We start from the raw sequence: 23,406 nt of genomic DNA, 5'->3' as shown, positions 1-23,406 counted from the left end.
AATCGTGCTTTGATGTAAACGAGGTTGTAAAAAAAAATTGATAGAATTTGAATTCGAACTCTAGCCCCCAAGATGAAAGGCCGACGTGTTTTGCCACTGAGCAATTCAAGTTCTTATAATAATAGGAGGATTTATTAGTCTTTTGTTAGTTGTTGTTTTGTTGTTGTTGTTGATTATTATTCCTTCTCCTCTCACACACAGGCACCTAAACCTAAATTTATAAAACCATTAAACTTTCTTTAGTAATATTCATTGTTAGTTAGAACTACAGTTTCAATGCAGGTCTTTTGCGATGCCATAATTCGTAAAATTTTCAACTTTATCACACAGTCACACTTAAAAAATTAATTTTGTACTTCGTTGCATTTTTTTCGGTATTTCTTTATTATATTACTTTTTCTTTAACAAAATCTAGTCAATACAAAATAAGTTACAATAGTATTACTAATGATGTTTGTAATCGACTATTTACAAATAAAGTTTAAATCAAAATATATAGCATAATAACACGAATATTGCAAAGTTATAAATGAGTTCCATTTCATATGGCTAGTATCACATAATAAATTATATCACTCATTGACTGGTCACATGTTTGATTAGAACATACATATTCCACATACATCACATAGTTGATATACTTAATATATATATATATATATATATATATATATATATATATATATATATATATATATATATTCAACATAGGCCCTACACTAGATCTGAACATAAATACCCACACGATGAATCTATATATTCAATGCATTTAGTTAATTGGTACATACTTTTACACATAATACATCTGTATATAAATATTTCAGGTACATTATAGATCCTGTATCACAGACTTATATACATTATATGTATATATAGGTCTGTGATCTGTACATAAATGTCCACATAAAAAAATCTATATATAGTTATTTCAGACATATAATAAATCTATACGATATTCATTTCAAATAGGCCTACTGATACATTAAAAAAAAAATAGAATATGCATCCTCTGTTTGGGAAACTGGAACAGACACAAAATAGAGGAATGAGATTCATAACAAACGAATATTCACATTTGACTAGAGCTAACCTGAGTTAGCCAGGAAAACCAATGACTTGGCAGAACTTAAGTCATTGGTCAACATACACGGCAAGATGCATAACACGTAGGGTGTAATCATCTTCTTTTCGTAATTAACGTCTGTATTTTATAAGATAAGATACAGAGATTTACCTTACAAGAAAGTTTTAAAGCTAATAGACAAAAACGACAATCAACAGTTTAAAAATATAATTTTTGCATTCAACACTTTTCATTCTATTGATTCAATTAAATAATTCTGTTCATTGGTAAACACCGTATTTATATACGCAATAATAAAGGTAAAAGAAATTCACAATACTACTGACACAAATTCATATACCAGTATTGAGCTGGCTTCGAATTGATCTCAGACAAACAATATGCTTCTTTTTAAGAAGAACACTAAGATCTATCTGTTTCAAACTTTTTTTTAGATTTGTTTGTCCTTTTAGTTGACGTGATTATGTTTGTAATGTTATCGCAGCCTACATCATGTTTGTTAGAAGTAGGCCTACTCTATAAATAAAATCATTATTATTACTATGAAGCCCATTTGATTAAACAACGAGATTATAACATTACAAAGTACAACAAGCATGTGTTGTATAAAATAGTAATAAGTGTATTCATTACTTGGAAGATAATAAAACATGTCAATGCATCCTGTATAAATAAAATAACTGAAGATAGCTTTATGCTACATGACGTGAACAATACATTTGACCCCATGTTAAAAAAACATATAAAAATGTGAGAGATATATAAAAGTACTGACTGAAAACATTGTCTCCATTTAGTAGAAGAGTGGATCATACTCCTCTCTATTGTAACAGTTTTTTTACTACAAGTGTTTGAAATAGCTTGTTCACACTCTAAACTTCTAATATTACCAAGTTGGTAGTTCACTGATGATCCTTGGTGATCAAGAAGTAACAGAATAGCATCAGATTCCCCATTAGTGGATTGGGAAAAGTGGAACCAGTGTTTGTTTGGCGTAAATCTGCACTGTTGGCAATCCCTTTCACTGAATTGACATTGTGGACACAGTTCATTGACGCTGAATTTCTCCTGGCACTTAGAATCGTAAAACCGTGGACACGGCTGGGTGGTGCAGATCCGTTCTATACACAAATTGCTTTGAATATCCAAGGGTTCATTGCAGCTGTTATAATGTTTAACTACTTTGTGACAGAGGCTGCATTGATAAGGCGGATCTTGGCAGCAACTGGGCTGCTTTGTTTCATGATGTAGCGAAATGTCAATGACAGTCATCTCTGCATCGTTGCCTTTAAGTGACATTTCAAGCTAATCTCCTTATTGTGCCTTCTATCTCAGATTACAGAATCAGTAAAACTTCCATAGTATTGCAATCTTGATAATATCAATAAAACGATGAACGAGTTTATTGATGATATTACTGCTGAATCAAATCAACCTGAAAAAAGAAATGTCACATAAGTGAACTTAGAGGAATATTTTTTTCATGTTGAAAAATAGATTTGTTTAAATAAAACATTTAGTCAGTTAGAGAGCTAGATAAATGTGTGGATGACGGATAGATAAGTGGATGGATAGATGAAAGGATGGATGGATAGATGGGTGGAAGGATAGATGGGTGGATGGACAAATGGACCTACAGACAAACAGACAGAATAGATAGATAGATAGATAGATAGATAGATAGATAGATAGATAGATAGATAGATAGATAGATAGATAGATAGATAGATAGATAGATAGATAGATAGATAGATAGATATTTGTTGGTAGGTAGGTAGGTAGGTAGATAGATAGATAGATAGATAGATAGATAGATAGATAGATAGATAGATAGATAGATAGATAGATAGATAGATAGATAGATAGATAGAGATAGATAGATAGATAGATAGATAGATAGATAGATAGATAGATAGATAGATAGATAGATAGATAGATAGATAGATAGATAGATAGATAGATAGATAGATAGATAGATAGATAGATAGATAGATAGATAGATATTTGTTGGTAGGTAGATAGGTAGATAGATAGATAGATATTTGTTGGTAGGTAGGTTGGTAGATGGTTATATAGTGTCCTAATATCTTTCAATGTATTCTGACAGTTTGCTTTGTTAGAACAAGCTCCTTATCTCTTATATTAAAACAACAGAGTAAGAACCGCAACTCCCTTTCAGCATTTAGTTTTAAAAAAAGGAATTTTTTTTTAATTCGACAATAAATAAATAGCGTCTGTGATTAATTCATTGAACAAAACAATAAAAAACTAGCTTCTTACCTTTATTTGTAAAATTTGACACCAACAACTGCATCTTTATGTAAACATTCTCCTAATAAATACAGATTAACAACTGCATCTTTATGTAAACATTCTCCTAATAAATACAGATTGATTGCATGGTTTGTATATAGGTAAAACTGCAAAGACTGGCTCAATCCAGTGATCAGTAGCTTTTTTTTTTGTTATCTTTCACATGGTTCTATAGGCTACGTATTGTTTGTCTACACTGAACAAAAAAAAAGGATTTTCCCAATTCTGACGTCTTTTGACTAGCTATTCTTACATTATTGTGACCATGACCCAACCGCATAGGTTCCCAGAAATAAAAGGCTAATGCGTAATAAATTGCGTAAACCTATGAAGGCGATTTCATTTCAAATTATTTATAATTAGAAATTATTAAGTAAACCTATTCAATCTAAAAATCCATTGTCATGCCGTATGCAGTTGCGACATATAAGAAAGATAGTCTACATATAAGTAACAAAATCATTTATTTTATAGTAGGCCTATAAATGAATAGCTTGTCACAAAGTCAATGACAGTGAGAGCCACTGCTCACGGAGATCCACACTTCACAAAAGTTACGTTAATGTTATTTTTAGACAGGGAATTTCTACATGACAACATTAAGCTCAGGAATGTGAAGAATCCACTATAAGCTATGTGTGTTAAACGCAAGTTAATAACGTGATTTGGGTCGATGGGCTTACAATCTGGCAAGTGACAAGTCAATGGGACAGAATGATAGTAAAACTGAAACTAATTTTCTCTGCCTTTTTTTTTTACTTAGAAAAACAATGTAAATTAAAAATCTTATAACTTATAATATACAGACGTTCCTTCTAAGAAGATAATTACGACTTTTGCATATGCATTTTAAATGTAGGCCTATTCGTGCATGTTAATTAATAACTTAAACTCTGCTAAGTCGTTTAATCCTGGCTAGATCTGAACGCCATGAGCATTAATATACAAAAGCAAATGTATTTAATGCATTTACATGTATTGAATTTAATGACACACAACTTATACTAAGCTTTTATTTTAATATTTTATATTCAACATCATTGTTACATGTAGCAATTATACATAAAACACTGAACCATAATCTTCAAATACAAAAACAAAATTTAATAAGAATACTAAGAAAGACACAAAGATAAAAGCACATTCCTCGTTCCATATGTTGGGATAAATTTGTACAAATGCTCCTTCTTCCCTAGGGCTATTAAAGCATGGAATGGGCTGCCTGAGCCAGCCAGGAAAACCAATGACTGGCAGAATTTAAGTCATTGGTTAATATGCATGACTAGATGCATGGCGCGTAGGACGTAATCATCTTCTTTTTTTGAAGAAACGTCTGTATTTTATTTTTATAAGATAAGATGTGCAGATGGGAACGATTCACTGGAAATCTTTCGAAATTGCAAAATATACGAAAAACTCGTTGAAAATACGGAAATATATAGACAAAAATTGTCATTTTGAGGTGTCATTCAATATTGAAAAAGCCAATCCTATGCGCGATAAATAAAAACGGCATTATGCATTAGCCGTAATTGTGTAATCTGGTAAAAGAAGCTTTTCGCGCCTCAAACTAATGAAGAATTACTTGAGGTCAACAATTCTCAAAATAGATTGAAACTTTTGGTAATTCTGGCTATTGAGCGTGATCTATGTAGGAAACAGTATTATTATGATATACTGTATGACTTCGCTACACGCAAGGCTCGTAAAGTAATTCTGTACGTTGTAAAAAAATGAATAAAATGCATAGACGAATATATTTTCTAATACAAACTCTTAAATTTCACTTATTGTCCGCTTCCCTTCCCATACTTGGCCCCGCGATATCTGTTTCGCATAGGGCCCCACAATTGTTAAATCCGGCCCTGCTATTTAGTGACGGGTGAATATACATAGTAGATTATTTGTTCTCTTTCCATGACTTCTTGGTCACAATGGTTAAGTCCGGCGCTGCTATTTAGTGTTTGTAAAATGTTTTACATGTTTCGGGTGTTCCTTCAGAGTTGAAGATAATTTACTTCCTAGTCCAAACCTCCCACAGGACAAAGGGTGATGGGAGCGGGCAGGCTTTGAACCCGGGACTATCGATAAATCCAAACGACATTCCAGCGCGCAAACCGCACGACCAAGCAGCCATTCGTAGTGACGGGTGAATAGGCTACTACTTTTTCTCCCCCCCCCCCTCTTGTTTTTTCGTGGGGTAACTCTATCCGCAGAGATAAAAGAGTGACCTTTCCTTTACTACTTCTCGTCCAAACTCTTGTGCCATGAAGAGAATCATATATATATATATATATATATATATATATAGAGAGAGAGAGAGAGAGAGAGAGAGATGGATAGATAGATAGACAGATAGAGAGATAGATAGATAGATAGATAGATAGATAGATAGATAGATAGATAGATAGATAGATAGATAGATAGATAGATAGATAGATAGAGGATAACTCCAACAGGTAGGCCTATACCTGACATAATTGGGAAAGTAAAGGCGGTTGGTCGTTGCAATGTGCTGGCCACATGACACCTTTGTTAACCGTCGACCAAAGAAACAGATAGACTTTACATCATCTGTCCCATAGATTACAAGGTCTGAAAGGAGTACTTTACCCTTTTTTTTACCTTGTTTTCTAGAAGTGTGTTTTTTTTTTGTGTACACTGACGGGTTAAATTGTTTTATTTCGGGACAGTTGATCTTTGTAGTTGGCAAAAAATGCACTGACATACACAGGTCATTCACTTTAGATAAAAACGTTAAAAATAGGCCGATATATCGGTCATAAACCATGCAAAGATAACTCTTAGAGAAATTGTTTTGTGAGATAAAGTCTAGTAAATATTTGATCGTGGGAGTTGACATTCCCATTGGCATTGTAACACTAAAGACAAGTTTGAAGATCTGAATGGAACGAGAAAAGTAAGTAGATTCTTGATCCTTGACTCTATAGCCTACGCCTACAAATCAAGGATTAGATCTATCTAGTGAAATCTAGATCTAGAATAGTTGACTTAGTTACTTTCGTTCTCTCTTTACTACTCTAAGTCTAACTCTTACTTTAGACTTTAGTTACTTTTAGTTTTACAACCCAAGCTTAAACTTAAACTGGCTTAAAGTTAAACTACTAAATTATAGTCTTATTTTATAATTATTCTAAAAAGTTTTAGTCTTAAAGTTAATCATACTTAATTGTATTACTAAAGTTTAAACTTAATCAATGTTGCTTGACTTGTAAGTTGTTGGAATGTAGACCTAGTTTTAGAGCCTTCTTTAAATTACATCTATGATCTTATATAGTAGCTTCTTATATTAGGCACAGGTCATCGAATTCTCCTTTAAGAAACACGTCGCTTTTTTTGTTTATAATTAATTTGTTTTTATGTTTGGAGCTAAAAACGACGTTTCGGGACAGTGCATGTCCAATTTTAGATAAGTTCCTGTATTTTTGTTCCGCTTTTCCAAAGCAGATGGCTGTTTTTTAGATTCTCGGTAACCAAGTATGTAAAGCTATTGTTTTAACCTCCCCTGGCAATTCATACCCATATAAGGGATGAAGGCTATATTATGAGCCTGTTTGATCGTAGGCTGGTGGATCTATCAAAATAAGCTTCCAAACATCTTTAGAAAGACATTCTAATCACATTCATACTGTTAGCTGTTAAATAAAATTAAAAAAGTAGGTGTTTCAATGAATAATAATGAATTAAACACATTCTCCTATAGTGCACAAAGCAAAATCGTAATAAGAAATATTATTGGGATTAATAAATCTATGATTTTTTCAATAAATAAATGTGACCTAGATCGAGATATCTAGAATATATAATTTATGAATGAAAGAAAAAGTGCGGGCTGCTAATTTGAAGCCAGAGACCATGCCCACTGCAGGTGATCACGCCAGGGGAGCGCTGGTGGTGAGGAGAGGTATACACTAAGCGTGTAGTGTCACAACCTATCATACAGGCAGTGGAGGGAAGGGGGAGAGAGTCATGAAAAGAATTATAAGCATCTATGGGAGGGAGGGGATGTAACAAAACAAACATCCAAATTATGAAAAGAAGAGGGTCCTTGGATGGGTATTAAAAGAAAGAGACAGAGAATACATGTAGCCTAGTTGAAAATATCATGTTTGTTAAATTATAATAATTAATTTATAGATCTATAATTATATAGTCTATTTATTTCTGTTTCTACACATAGATTATATAGGTAGGCATATATATTTATATATCTATATATAGAGAGAGGCAATATACTATAAATACATATTGCATAAGTGAATCTACTTCTTTTAATACAATCTAAATAATTTTTAATTAACCCAGATATAATTTATTAGCAATAACATAGTGGTGTTTCTTAACGGTGCTCGATGTGTGCTAAAGGAGAAAGCACAAAAACTGCGTTTATTATAGGAGCATGAAGTGACCTGATTTATTTTAAAATAAAATCTTGACTATGAGTGGTAATTCAAAGAAACACAGCTATTTTTATAGTCCTTTAGTTGCAGAATAAGAATCTGCTTTCAGTTTTTTTGTAAGTTAAACCGTCACCAAATAAAAAAAATAAAATAAAAATTTGACCTAGTTCCCGAATACGGTGTGCCTAATATAAGAATCTACTATAGATCTAGACTATAGATCCTAAGATACTAGTAAAAAGTATTGAGTCTACGCAGTCTAGTGTAGGACCTTCTCTCTGTTCTGTGTCACTCGGTGCGTAGCCATACTAATAATATAATATATAGCATTATAATTACAGCATAATACATTACTGGATCTAAATGAGATCTATCCTAGGGCGACTAGGCTATCTATGGATATTAATCTAGAACTAACTAGATCTAGATCTAATTCTAGGGTAGAATCTAGAATACTAGTATTTAGTAGTATGACTGGGAATGACAGCACCAGCGACATGACATTAGCCTGGGATCATTGATACAACTGAAATACAGAGACAGTCTTGCTTAGACAAGTTGTTTTGTCAAGTTTTATTATATATATATATATTTATCAAGTCCAATAATTAATATATATATATTATATTTTGGATGCTTAGGAAATAAAGATTAATTTGGAAATATCAGAGCCTTGAGCATATATATATTATAATGTGTTTCGGGTTACAAGGTGAAGAAAATAGCCCACAAAAAATCCATCTTCAGTAAGAGGAAATCTTATCTTATAAATAAGAGAACGAGAACCTAATTACGTCCTTTGTATGTGTCAATGTAGTTGTATATTATGTTAATCTTTGACTTACACTCTGCTACGAAGCTGGTTTTCCTTGCAGATTTATGACATGCTGTAATAGCACTAAGGAAGATACAGTGGTTGATTCATCTTTTAAAAACTTATTTTATTACATAACGTCAATACTGGATCTAAATATATTTATCTAAATATACTTTTTTTTCCATTTTCCTTCCTATTGCAAGACTCCTGCAACAGATGTAGTCAGCATTGTTGATGAAAAGATGAAATGTTTTAGTACACATGAAGTACTTTTTGTAGCTTTGTCTATACTAAGTCTACCTGGATATTTGTTTGGTCAAGGTGAGAACCTTAATTTTGTTATCTTATTATTATTTTCTTCCTATTCTAGTTGGGCTAGTCATGAAAGGACTGCAGTCAACATTAACATTCACTATTTAAATCTAGTTAGAGATACAAATTGTTCGCTTTGGGTGTTCAAACTTAATTAATATGTGAAGAAATGTTCATGTTTTTTTTTCTGGCCACACTAGTCTTGCATATTCATTGTTTTTTTTTTTTAACTACTTATGAACTCTTTCTGCTGGGCAAAGTAATGATTTGTAAAAGTACATACCTACTCATTTGTCTTCTTTTCCTGATATCTGTTACCCCGCAGTTTTTCTAACATCTCCTCTTGAATTCTTCTTTCATGTTTGGCATTCAGCATCCATCTTTCACACCCTTGTACAGAAACCACTTGCAAATAAAAGTATTATTTTTTTCAGAACCTGATTCAATAGTACTGAATGGACTTTAAATAATGATTAGTTTAGCACATCATTCTGTTATTATATTTTAATGCGCTTGTGTAAATATTCTTAGCTGAAGATTGAGAAGTTTCACTTCTCTGCCTGTTATCGCAATTAAGCCTGATTAAATTTTCAGGCTCCATCAGAATTTGAAGATGGGCTGAGAAATTGATCTGCCAAGAATTTATTTTAAGCACTTGGCCATCTGACTGCCACTTATTGGTTGTTTTTTGTTTAATCTATTTTCAGATAAAGTGGAAGATAAAGTTCTCTTATATCAATACAATCAATCTGATAGTGTGACCAGCTGCCAGATTGGTTTGATTTATCAAAGTGACAAACTGGTTGTTCAAGGACTGGCCAATTTCAGTGGAGAAAATGATTTGTTGTCCTCCATTAGTCTTGAGATCTTGAAACAGAATGTTTCCAAATTTGAACCAGTGAGTTTAGTCAATTATTCCTTCACTGTAGTAATTTTCGTTAGTACTGGAAGGGTGATAGTCATTATGTCATATGGCTAAGCAGATCTAAATAAACTTTTGAATAGGAATCAATTATTTAAGTTAACAATATCTGATAAGTTGAAACCTTCCCCCCCAAAAAAAATGAATAAGCTAGCTATGTCATTCTTTAAATTGTATTATCACTCATGAAAGATTTGAAGATTATTATTTATGACCTTATGGACATGTGCCAAAAATTGGGCAATGTTTTTTAACATCATTGTTACTAAGTTGTACTAACCTAATTGATAAGTGAAACTATTTACCTTCCCTTTTCACTTTAAATATGTTATTTAGTGGTTACAAAATTCTTGAAATTGCAGATTTTCTTCCAGACTGATGTGAAAACAGTCATTTAAAGCTTGAAGTACTCCAAACTCAGGACAGCTGTTGTAAACCTTTATGAAATAGTGAGGAAACTGTTCACCAATGAACCTCAGCACACTTTGAAATAGAAAGAAACGAAAAAGTTGACATACTGGCAAATTAAGGGAGAATGAGTTAGAGCAATTGAAAACACTTCTTTATCCAAAAGAAATGAAGAAATAATAGTGAATTTAAAGAAAAACGATGCCTTTTACAGGCTATCTCGACAAGAGCAATGTATATTTTTTTGCCCCAGAACTGCACCCAACAAAAAGAAACAACACATGTTCCAAAATCTGAAAATTGGGAATAGTAAACATTTGCCCTTGTGGAGTGTCACCAGAGAATGCCAACCATAACCTTCAAAGCTGCATACTCTATTGAGAGGCCAGAATAAGACACTAGCCCCTAAAACTCTTATAGAAAAAATAGGGAAAGCTGCCTGATCTGGTAATTACTGCACAATTCATCTCAAATTTTGGACTAGTCATTTGAACTCTTCTACTTAATGAGAATGCAGAAGAAGTGCCTAGCTTAATGTAGAAAAGAACTTTAATCCAATTCTAGAAGCTATTTAAAGTGGCTTCTATACAAAACAATGATCAAAGTTAACCTTATTACATACTGAATACAAATGAAGTGGGCAACAAATAATTATAAAAAATATGTATGTTGATAACATTACATTTTTGTTTTCTTGCAACTGCATTTATAATACCGGTATTCTAAAATTATTATTTTTTTATTTTGCTTTTTTTTTTTTCAGCTTTGTTTTGTTTACCCTAATAAAGGATGCAATGGCTTTGATGGGTTGTCCTGTTACTGTCAAAATACAACACAGGCTGATGTGTTTCATTTCTTTGTGAACCAGACAGCCATCACAGCCCACAGCCATGCTAAACTGAGAGCTTTTTTAAGCTACACAAATGGCAGTAGAATTTCTAGTAATGAGATCCATCTCCCTGGGATCTATGGTAAGCACTCTTACTTAAATCTGTTTAGTATTATTACAGTAAAGGTAGGCGCAGTGGCTGAGTGGTAAAGCACTTGGCTTCAAACTAGGGATCCAGTAATAACATCATTTGTATATATGGACAAAATAAATAGACCCCTTTTGCAGCATTAGTATCATATTACTCAAGTCTTAAAATGTTTTTGTTTTTTTATTATTATTTTTTTTTTTATTTTGATAGTGCATCTTTCATCCTTAGTGCACTATGGTCCATTTTCTTTTGTGGACTCCTGGGTGGAGAGATTTTCCTTGCCGCCTTTAGGTGCTTAGCATACAACTCAACTTGAGTCAGATTCTCCTTTCATATTCTGCAAAGCAATACACATCAATGTCTCACATCAAGAAATTAATTTCAGTAATTAAATAAAGATAAATATTGACTCATTCTGGTGTCAGAAAATCATAAAGCAATCTGAGAAGCATTGAAGAAATGTTTTTTGTCAGATTTCGCCAGGCCACGGTCATTCAACTGAATTTTTTTCTCTTTTAGATCCACTGGAGAGTACTAAGACAAGGATTAGTGTAAATGGAGAAAAAGTTGAGTCAGGTCCAGGGGAGTGCACTGTGGTTATCTACAGGTCACAACTGAGTGCTGATTATTGGTGCCATAGTCCATATTCACCTTGCTGGTTGGAAGTGTCCTTGAATGGCTCTGTGCAGACCCCACAGCAGAACACAAGCCACGTCCACTTTGAGGCTGGGCATTATGTGCAGAACTACTCACTGGTCATATTCAAGCAGTCGGCTTGCCGCCTTGGAGAACATGAGAAGGTGATTCAGTGCTTTGTTTTAAAAGGTAATAATAGAAATTTCAGTTACATTTACGTTTAGTTATATTAAAACTGCATTTATTATAAGCTAGGCCTGCATTTATGAATCTTGTATCTGAGCTTCAACATGTTTAAATCTACTTCACAGTGTCATATTGCATTAAATTATCTTCTTTGATTAATTGAAGTCTAGTAACATAAGATTCATACATCACATGTAAAGACCCATCTATTTAAAATACCACTCATGCTTCATATTAATAAAGTCTACAACTTAAGACTCATCACCATAGACTATCTGGTAGAGCTTTGGTTTGGGTGTATAAAAAAAAACAATGCTTATATATTTTCTTTGTTGTTGTTTTTTTTTGTCGTTTGGTTTCCATGAAAGATTTGGCAAACAAAGTGTATTTTATTAATATACAAAGTAAATTATTTGTAACTGTTGGCTTGTACCTTTGCAAATACAATCAAATTAGCTACACACTTATTAGGTTTTCATGTTTTGCAAAGTTTAAGGGAATATGATTTTAATGTTTCTAAAATTTGATTGGAGGATGTATATTAATTTTTGTCTATGATAAGAATGAGCCCAATATATTTATAAATTGTTTTCATTAAGTGGTTTTTATTTTGAGTAAAGTTCCACCCATTAACAAACACGATTAATAAGCCTTCTCTAAGTAGGGTCTCTTGACAATGTGATGTCAAGTGGTTTTTTCCTGTTGGTGAATTTTTGTTTTTTTCTAGGTTGGGGAAACCCTCCATATTTATAGTTGAGAAAATAAATTAAGTGTTGTAATATAAAATTTAGAGTGCAATACAAAAATAATTTTCCACACTAATACATGTATGGGAAAAGATATTCACAGATATCACTGCCACGCTTATGTTGAATACTCTCCCTTGAAACTTCTCTAGGCTAATATGATTATTTTGTACTGTAGAAGCTTTAACTTTATTTACCACATTCTGGTGGAATCAACGTTGGTATCATCAGTTAGGAGAGTAAGAGTTAAATATCTGTACTAAGCTTTTAAAACGTTTCTCCATTCAGAACTTTTGGTCTATAGAGCATATGATGTTAAGGTCATCTATTTCTATGGTCAACGGTTAACAAGGGTGTCATGTGGCCAGCACAATCACTTAATTTCCCAAACTAATGTCAGGTATCCATTAGAGTTGGGTGGACTCAGGCCAGGTATTGGTGTTTGTAGTTTGATCAGAAAGCCATTTTCTAAAATTAATAGTTTTGTGTTTTCTTACAACTATTTTAGAAGTCAAAGGATGTTGATGTAACTGTTCCATTTCAGATACTCCAATAGTCACAACACCAGGTTCAGGGTTTAAATCCTATTATAAATTAGACAACATTGCACACAGTAAGAGTTAAAGTATCTTGACATTAATTTCAAATGGTAATGCCCACATTTGAAAGTTTGGAATTCTGTTCATTCTGAGATCATACTTGACACATCCAATATGAACATTGCCTTGACCTGTCCTCTAAAACTGTTGTTTTATAATTCTGTCATTGACTGGAGGAGGTGAAAACTCTTTTACTAACTGTTTGGTTTTAACATCTAAACTTTTTTATCTATAGGCATATAGCTATGTTCTACAAAGTGTGTATAAATGAATTACCAGTACTGTACATCCCAGTTTATTTCAAGTTTAACTGAAAGTTTTTTTGTTTTTTTTTTCATTGAAAGAAACATTGAAATCTTTTGCTGAGGAGATTTGAAAGAAGGAGACGAGGTCTTTAAAATCTGAAGCACTATTTAAATTCTTCTTCTTATAGACTGCATGGCTTACTTCTATGAGAAGATAATTACGTCCTATGCATTTTATGTGTCTATTTATGCATCTTAATCAGGCTGATTCAGGCAACCCATTTCATTCTCTAATGGCACTAATTTGCACTAAAAAAAGTTAACGATTAATGATTTTTATTGTTGAATTTTTACACTTATTTTTTTTTTTTTTTTTCAGAAATTGACCATGACAGCTCAAAACATTTGATCTATGTTGGATATTTTTTTGCTGTATTTATTCCATTGACCCTTGTTATTGTTCTGTGTTGTGTGGCCATCAGGTAAATAGTTGATACTAAAAAAAATAGTTTATAACCTCTAGTTGATACTAAAAGTGAAATTTGTATTACAAAAATGAAGTGAGAGTTTCTCAACATTTGGTGGTGAGCTCATACCTTTTTACATGTGATCAACTGATTTTAATCAGGCCGCTCTGTCATAGTATATTTCTTTTTAGTTCACTTAAATATCTCTGATGCCAAACGTCTTATCAAGTATTAGATCGTTGTTTTAATGTTTTTATAAAAAAGTTTGTTTGTACTGTCTGTGTTTTCTTTCGACTGTATAACAGAAATCTCTCTTTTGATGTATAAAGTGTTTCTTTTCGCATTAGTAGATTTTAGAGCGCTAGTACTCAATCATATAACTATCCATATAACTACTAATACAAATCCAAATAACTGTATTGGTGTAACTTTCAAAAGAAAATATTTCCTGAATTTTAAATATTTTTTATTGACATAATTTTGTTGCACATTTTACATAAGAAAAATTTGTGGTTTGAAAAATTGAATTTCTAGGAATTGAAAACCCTACAGCTTCTAAGATGATTTTTTTTTCCTTCTTTGTAAGACCTCAAAGAAGAGCTTATTCTGTTTCCTTACCCCTACAACTTTTTACTATCTACTTATTGAGAATTGGTCTCTCTGTTAGTTTATATTTATACATACTAATTAACCCTTTGAAACCTCAGTTCCAGCCCTTACTTTCATATTCCCCTAGGCTCATGAAGAAAAATTACACTTACACAAGCACAATAACAAATTACTGGTATTCAGACTTTTAGAGAAATATATTAGTATCTTTATCTCCAAAATTCTTTCTTGGTATGCCAGTCTTCCCAGCATGTAGACCCCTCATTCCTTCTATGAATCAGGTGCTGGTACAGTTGTAGATCTAGTGTCTTCATTACCGATTTCCTCTAGATCTAGATGATTGTCAAGTCAATCTCCATTTCACTATCATTGTAAACATTTGCTAGATCTAGTTCATTTCTTAGAATCATTTAAGATATAGTTCACTGCTTCATGCAAAGCTAATGTTTTGTTGTCGTTTTTTTTTTTTGTATTACAATCACCTGAATCAATAGAGTGTCTTTTCATTTTGTAAATCAATTTTCCATTTTAAAAAGTACAAAACTCATGGCACCGCTATTACTGTCATTCACCATAAGTCAAATAGTCCTTTGTGACATGTTTTTTTTTTCTTTAAATTTTTAATTACGGACTGTGGGTTTAAGGTAAAGTGTGCAAAACCGGTTCAAAAGGTCAACATGAAATGAAATGGTGCAAAACATAATGTTTATAGCTAATAGTAAAAATTATTTATTTTTTTCTGCGAACTAATGTTTCAAAAAGAAGTAGTCAAACTTGTAGAAAATATTTTTTTGTTAACAACATCAGAAGACCTCAAATAGCTTAACTCTTTCTCTCCTAACTGACGATACCAACGTTGATTCCACAAGAATGTGGTAAATAATTACAGAGAGAAAGAGTTAAGGCTTTACTTATGACACAAAATTGAGTACAAACTTCTATTGTTTGCTATTGATAATGTTAATGCAATGTAAATTGATTGCTTTAATAAGGAAAGAGAAAACAATTGATTACTATGCAAGAGAATCATTAGGTGCCATAACTCTTTCATTGTAAAAATATGATTTTTAATTTATTAATGACATTTCTTTCTTTTTTTTTATAGAGTTCAGTGCTGGAGACGCAACGCCTGTTTGGTTTCATGTTTTGCAAAATTCTTTCATCAGGACATAAGACCTAAAAGTGTTCAGGTGAGAGGTCAAACTAATCTTCTTCAGTTCAAATTGGCTATTTGGGTGATTTGTGATTAAGTATCAGTAATAGAGATGTGATTAAGTATCAGTAATAGAGATAAGATTAAGTATCAGTGATTCTTCTTCTTCTAGCCAGCTTTATTGCTGCTGAGCTGTGAGCTCTTTTGCAGACTGTGCCAAGGAAAAAAGTGTGCTGTTTTCTTCAGTTGTTCAGCACTGCCGTACAGGGTGTTGATTATGTTGGGCTGTAGTGGAAGTAGGGTCTGCCTAAGGTGGGTTAGGGAGGGGCATTCAAAGAGGATATGGTTTACGGTTTCAAAGGGGTGGGCGCAGTGTCTGCAAAGGGGGAGTTGTGTGGAGTTTATTTTGTTCAGATGGTAATTTAATAGAGGTGTGTGTCCTGTTCTTAGTTGGAAAATTGTAGATTGTTCTTTGCAAACTAGACACAAACCAACTCACACTTCATTTGTGAATTGGAGATAATGAATTCACCAATACTAATTGTCAGTATTGTCTTCAAGGTTGAAGATTAAGGAGGAGTGCAGTATTTCACCTGGCTATGCATTTCTACATTTTTTTTGCCACATCCAGCAAAGAATCAACCATTGACATAAGCAGCAGTCAGTTTAAGTTATCTATCTTCTCGACATCTACCCATGTCCTTAGCAGGAGATTTCCTTTTCCAGTAGCTTTCTTTTTGTCTCAAATATGTACCGGTATCCCGTAATCTTAGTAAAGTGATCTCCAGCTGTCTTGATCGGAAGACACATGCAAGATGCTTTCTTCTATGTCAGTTAAAACAAGCTAGCATTTGAGCTGGTCTTCACAGCCTTTTCAGAAAGCACCTCTGTTACTCAACACATCAAAAAAAAGATTTATGATCATCCTCCATAGGTAAACTATAATAAACTTCTCTAAACCTTCCAAACTGGCACTCACACATACATCAATATTTATAGTGTGGTCTCACATCATATTTCCATGATGTAGTGCTTACACCTTTAGTGAAAGCATACAAGAAGCTTAGTTGCTTTCTGTATAGTACCTAGGTCTTAGATCCATACAACAAGGTTATGAGAACCACTGCATAATAGATGCTGATTTTGTTAGGAAGTCATTACAATTTATTCCGCCACTTTCTTGCCTGAAGGAATCATTATTTTCAAAAAGAATATAGTTTTTGAGATAAGACCCTTTAAGCATTGTTTTAAAAATGGTTTAGACACATGCACATGATTGTTTAATTTTAAAAAAATGAAAGAGCATTCTTTCATAAAAGCATAATTAGCCACTGTAACTAATTATAAACAGGTACATGCCTAATTAATCCCAGCCGTTTATTTCAATTCTATCACTGAAAAACAACCAAAAAAAGCAAAGAATTCTGATCCAACTTACTGACGAACTAGCCCTAAAACACCACCTACCCAATAACAGAGAAAAAAATTACCAGGTTTTCAAACATTACACCCGGACTAAACTACAAACAACCAACCATCAAAACACATTTACTAAATAACACCTTAACAAAAGAATCAAACCCACTGGAGCTCAAAGTAGGCACGCTTGAAACAATTGAAAGCTATCAAAAAACAGCTATCCATATTTATACAGACAGATCGGCTTTCAAAGCTACCATCAATGCTGGTCTTGGTACCTTCCTGGTCTTCCCTAAAAATAAACACTTTGAGATAAGCGTACCCTGTGGTGATTACTGCTCAAACTTCCAAGCCGAAATTGAGGCAATTACCATAGCACTCCAGACAGTGGAAAACAAATTATATGAAGGAGTGCAATCACCATCAGATATTGTTGTCTTTACAGACTCCCAATCTACTCTGCAAGCACTTAACAGCAGCACCTCAAACAGCCCAAGAGAGTTGACAACACTCATTGTGACAATCCACCAGATGATATCAAAATTAAATATCAATATTACACTACAGTGGATCCCTGGACACATTGGCATCATGGGAAATGAAAAGGCAGATAAGCTATCAAAGGCAGGTTCATCTATGGAACAACCAGATAGACCTGTTAACTACCTCACCCTAAGGTCAATGTTAGTCAACAATCACAAAGAGGAGTGGCTCAACCAATGGGCATCAGGAAACACAGGCAGAGCCATGTACAGAGAAATGACTACGCCTAACAAACTGGACAGTATTAACTTCCTCCCCTGCAAAGAAAAATCTACAATCTTCCAACTAAGAACAGGACACACACCACTATTAAATACAAAATAAACTCCACACAACTCCCCCTTTGCAGACACTGCGCCCACCCCTTTGAAACCGTAAACCATATCCTCTTATCAAAAAACTGATGTCAATGGTTGTTTCTTTGCTGGATGTGGCAAAAAATGTAGAACTGCCTAGCCAGGTGAAATACTGCACTCCTCCTTAATCTTCAGCCTTGAAGACAATACTGACAATTAGTTTTATGTGAATTCAATATCAACAATTTGCAAATGAGGTGTGAGTTGGTTTGTGTCTAGTTTAGGAAAATCCACTTTATAGTCAAATGACACATTTTTTAAGTTTATTGTTATCAGTAGCATTGCATTTGAAATCTTTTTAATACTCAAGGCTATTTACTTTAGTATAACTATATAAATTTTATATTAGCAGTTAGTTTTCAGTACTTAAGAAGTGTTTGCTGCTATTTAAGTGTTTGCTGCTATTTAAGTGTTTGCTGCTATTTGAACTTGTTGAAACAAGCAAACAAAAATTTATTACTAGATTTTAATCAATAAGATTTCATATTTTTTACCTGATTATTTACTTTATCTTCCATTTTCTACACACATATGCTCTCTTAGGGTCAAAAGTTTTGGGCTGAAACTACACCATTCGAACTGAATGATGGCAGTGATGAGTTTTAAATAGACACTTCAATGCCAACACTTACACAGTAAAATCAAAAAGTGAAAGTACTGTCTTCAACTTGTGGATGATAAAACAGAAAAGCTTCACTCAACTCAAGATGGATTAAATAAAGTTCTGGATGAAATGATGGGATTGGACAAGAGGAAAGTATTATTGTTTCAACTCTTACTTTTAAAATATACTCAATCTAAAGCTTTTTGTTGTTTAAAGACACTATCTCCTTCTGCCCCATTTTCTAGTTTCGGGTAGATCGGTGCAATTAAAAAGAAACATTTTTTTTTAACCTATGCATTATTTGTTGTTTAACGTTTCTCTATTCTACATGAGATGCAATATATGTTTCTGGATATTGTGTATGTTGGAAATTTAAAACCTAGAAATATATTTTTAGCAGAATTATTTTTTGTTTGCAACCACAGTATTTTTATATAAGTTTTTGTAATTTATTGTCAATTATTTTGTGTGTTGTATAATTTTGTATGCTGTTTACACTTGAGCTTTAAAGAACTAGTCTTGTGGTGGTTTTGAAATGAAACTAAAAATGTTTTTATCACTTGCTGAACGGCTGGGCAAACTTATAATGTACCATGGTATATATTGTTTGTTTTCTGTTGGGGAAGTCATCAATTTTACAAATTACAAGTTTTAAAAATGTGTTGAGTAAGTCTCTGTTTTTTTTTTCTTCCCCTGTTCTGGATAGATTGGTATTTCTGATGGTTGACTTACTCCCTCATTTTAGGCCAGTTTGTTAGCAGTTTTAATTACCTTGATTTGTATGTGTGCTGGAGTCTATTGAAGAGCAGTTTCCTTGATATTATTTTGTAAGAAAACTTGTCAAGTTAAGGATTAATATTTTGTCTATTTTTTTTATTCACATTTTTTATGTCAGTTTTTATTTAGCTTTTTTTTTTTATGTTTTACTCTTCTCTCCTTTTTGTATTCCATTATTGCAGAACTCCTACTTTTTATAAATGTCTATAGAAGTTGTGTTACCTCATTTTCTTATTGGCTTTTTAAAAAATGTTTATATTGTGTTTTATGCAATTCTAGATCTATTCAGCATTTACCTCTAAGAGAAATGTTTAAGTTAGGTCACAGTCTTTTCTGATGCAATTTTGAAATCCATTGAATAAGTCTGTGAATTGGCCTTCAGTTTTAAATTTAAACAATTTATTGTACAAACTTTTGAAATGTTATTGGCCATCTTCAATGTTTTGATTCATTAACTTTTAACCGAAACAAAAATGTGCCCAAAAAATACAATTCGGTCCATTTCCCTTTCTTCTGCAAGCAACTGCTTGTTTTTATAGGTCTCTTTTATAAAGTTTTGCCTTCAAGTCTGAAGTTTGAGGCAGAGTGTAGAAATTCATGAAGCTATGGAGATCTAGTAATCTCTTATACTGAACCTAGTAAAACATACAGTATTTTTGTGTTCATGCCATAAGATTTTCAATGCATCAAGTGCAGCAAGACATATTTTATTGTGATTTTTTTTTTTCTTCAATACTAAATCTACCAACATTGTAAAGTTTTAACTTTTTTTTGTTTTTAATTGATTACCTCCCTTGTGAGCACTGCTGAATCAGTGTGTGTATTTGCACTCTCTGCTTGTGAATGTTTTTTTTTTACTGGGCCAAGTAATGATCATCTTTTTCTGTAGATACTTTAAGGACATTAAGTCACTGTAGGCCATTTAATTCTGATGTCACTTTAGGCCATTTAATTCTGATGTCACTTTAGGCCATTTAATTCTGATGTCACTTTAGCAGGCCACTTGTTTTGTTTGTTTTACATGAACAGTAAGGAGATAGATCAAAGAGCGCTTAGTTCAAGCTCAGTTAAAGTGTCCCCTTGAAATCTTCACTGTTTTCAGGACACTTGATGCTCAGTTGACCTGCTACGTTTGCACTAGTTCACATTCTAGCAAGCACAACGCCCACCTAACTTTCATCAACAAACATCACATAACCATTGAAGCTGGTTGGACTTGGGGATAATCAAAACAATAATGAAAATAAATTCAAAACTCAAAACCCCTCCAAACAAATATTGGCTATAGGATCCGAACTATTAACCACCAGACTGGGAAGGCAGATGTCTTACTACTCCACCACCATGTCCCCATCCCCTGTATTCTAACAAAAACAATGTTTCGGTGTTGTTGACTTTAATGAATACTGTTTATGACTAGTCATTAAAACCAAATGTTCCATTGTTGGCTTGACCTCTTTCTTTTGCCTTGATACAAATCTAATGTGCAATAATGTTTGTATGTTTCTTGTTTCATGGCAATTCTACAGCCATTTACATTTTCATGCAGAGCAACCAATTATGGTTTTGTTTTCTAATAAACTTTTATGCACAGCATTTTTTAAACTCATGATTTATACATTGAGACACGTCACTGCAATCATTTTTTTTTTTGTTTTGTTTTGGTGATGGCCCATGGAGTAATATAGATCTTGACAAAGTGGATTTCTTGAGATATGCAAAATATTGTGAGATAAGTAGATTTGTCGTATTAAAGTTAATTGTAATGTAGAATTTCTTATACCAGTGTGTTTGAACAATATTGTTAATTTGATTTTTTTTAAATACAGATTAATAAGGAGCTTTAATTCATTTCATTTTTAATTACTTATTTCCACACATCTATTCTTACAAAAGCGTTAATATTTTTTCTCTTTGTATCTTTGTTCCATTTCATAAATAGTTTTTCTTGTAATGATTTAGTACGTAAATCCAGTCTTGTACATGATGAATATTCTTTGCTAAATTGTTTTCTTCTGTCTGTTTTGAACTTTCTGATGACCAGAGATATCAAGGAATGTGGTTTAGTCTGATACTCTTGTCCCTGGTTAACAATGGGGTTAGGGACCAGAAATTCAACTGTTAAGCATGGTTAGTCATGGTTAGTGATCTTAGATTTGGGTTTGGTAGTAATTATTTTTTAATAGTAGAATATGTAGTAGCTTTTTTTTCTTTTGACACACATCACCTGTCTATGTCAATGGTTTTTCTGGGTTTCTTAGCAGAAGATTTTGTAGGAATTTTACTCTTCTTTTTGTCTACCATGTTGATGGAATACATTTTGATTGTGAAATTGTAAGAAGTATAAAAAAGACTAACAAAAGTTCTTGTGCATGCATATAGTGTGAGAAAAAGTGCTAAGCCATCTCAGCCCAGCTTATCTTATACAACACTCCACTGTGCTGCCCCTGCTGTGTGCACCATGCGAAATTCAAAAATATCTCTCTGCCATCTGTCATATCTTTGACATTTGGTTGTATTTGAGCTCTTCTGTCACAGACCTGTCATGAAGTGAGGACTGACTGTACTGTATTAGTTTTTCAGCAACCTGCAATAACTTGCCTCCCAAAGACAGAGTAAGCCAGTCAGGCTTTGTGGGCTTTCTTTGTATTCACTGCTTGGTGCTTCATTGAATTAATTCCATTGTGGGATAGAACTCACTGATAACAGTTTGAGTAATTGTCTTTCCCTCACTGATAAAGATTTAGTAAGTTCTTAACCTGTTTTTTTAAATGCTGATGTATTTTGTTTTAAAGGCTTTATGTGATGTCTCACATTACCAGCATTTTCTATTTTATTCTTAGTTTTCATGACTAACAAACCTGATGACTGTCTGGTCATGTGATATGCACTTGGGGCTGTCATTTTGATGGATCTGAGTTGACTTTCACTTCTTGTCGTCCCCTCCTTCATGAAGTACATTTGCACCTTAAGTTCTTTTTTGTGCCTTACAATTTCAATACTGTTAGGATTTTCTCTACTAAACCCTGCTCAATTCAACACATCTAACTCAAGAACTTGACAACAGGAGTTCCAAAATAATGTGGTACTTAAATAGCTTATAAATAACAGCTAATACCACACAATTGGCTACGCAATACACTAACTACAAATGCTTTGCTGTACATAACCAAACTGCCATACTAAACTCTACTAGTCTCTGTGTCTAGTCCTGGACTTGTACTGCTACATTCTTGAAGGCTCACATTGTACCACACTAGCTTAACTGCCTTGCTGTCCTGAACTGCCTTACACACTCTGTCTGTGTTTCTCTGGAAGGCTTTCAATTACATAAAAATTGACTAGTGATTTTTTTTTAAACATTTATACTAGTACTGTCCCTTGTCCATTGACACAGTTGACTGTGACAAAACAGTTACAAAAATGTTTGCTAATGGTGCTATACAAATTTGTTTATTGTTTTTGATGTTATTATCTCATAGCTATACATATTTGCAGCTTGTAACATTCCATGGGCTGTCATCTCCATTTTCAAACTCTAGCAAAACAAAACAAATAACTATCGCTATAATATCAGCCATGTTGTCTTACCTAGGCTTGACTTTGTCAAGTATTTACACACATTTAATTTATCGGCCGAATGTCATTTCACTTTTTTTTCTATTATTTAATGGCTTTAATGAATTTTTTTATACATATATTTTTTTTTTCATTTGCAAAATGCTTAAAATGCTGATGCTGCTTTTTTTCTGCTATTGTAATCTCAGCGATTTCTTATTGTTACATATGAATATCTATATTGTCTTTCA

At 33.0% G+C, this 23,406-nt stretch overlaps 1 protein-coding gene across 1 annotated transcript; it reads left to right on the top strand.

The window, feature by feature from the left end:
* The first annotated feature begins 6,098 nt into the window (after nt 1-6,098).
* Nucleotides 6,099-21,991, top strand: LOC106063844 (uncharacterized). The gene is made up of 8 exons (XM_013222320.2): nt 6,099-6,317; nt 8,839-8,956; nt 9,655-9,845; nt 11,041-11,248; nt 11,777-12,082; nt 14,049-14,151; nt 15,851-15,935; nt 18,760-21,991. Exons 2-8 carry the CDS (start codon nt 8,878-8,880, stop codon nt 18,820-18,822), a joined length of 1,035 nt encoding a protein of 344 aa, XP_013077774.2. The 5' UTR covers nt 6,099-6,317; nt 8,839-8,877; the 3' UTR covers nt 18,823-21,991.
* Nucleotides 21,992-23,406: the final 1,415 nt, after the last annotated feature.

The sequence above is a fragment of the Biomphalaria glabrata genome, chromosome 14 (assembly GCF_947242115.1).
Source record: "Biomphalaria glabrata chromosome 14, xgBioGlab47.1, whole genome shotgun sequence".
NCBI lineage: Eukaryota > Metazoa > Mollusca > Gastropoda > Planorbidae > Biomphalaria > Biomphalaria glabrata.
The sequence above is the reverse complement of the archived record's forward strand: the minus strand, read 5'-3'. Positions and strand labels throughout refer to the sequence as shown.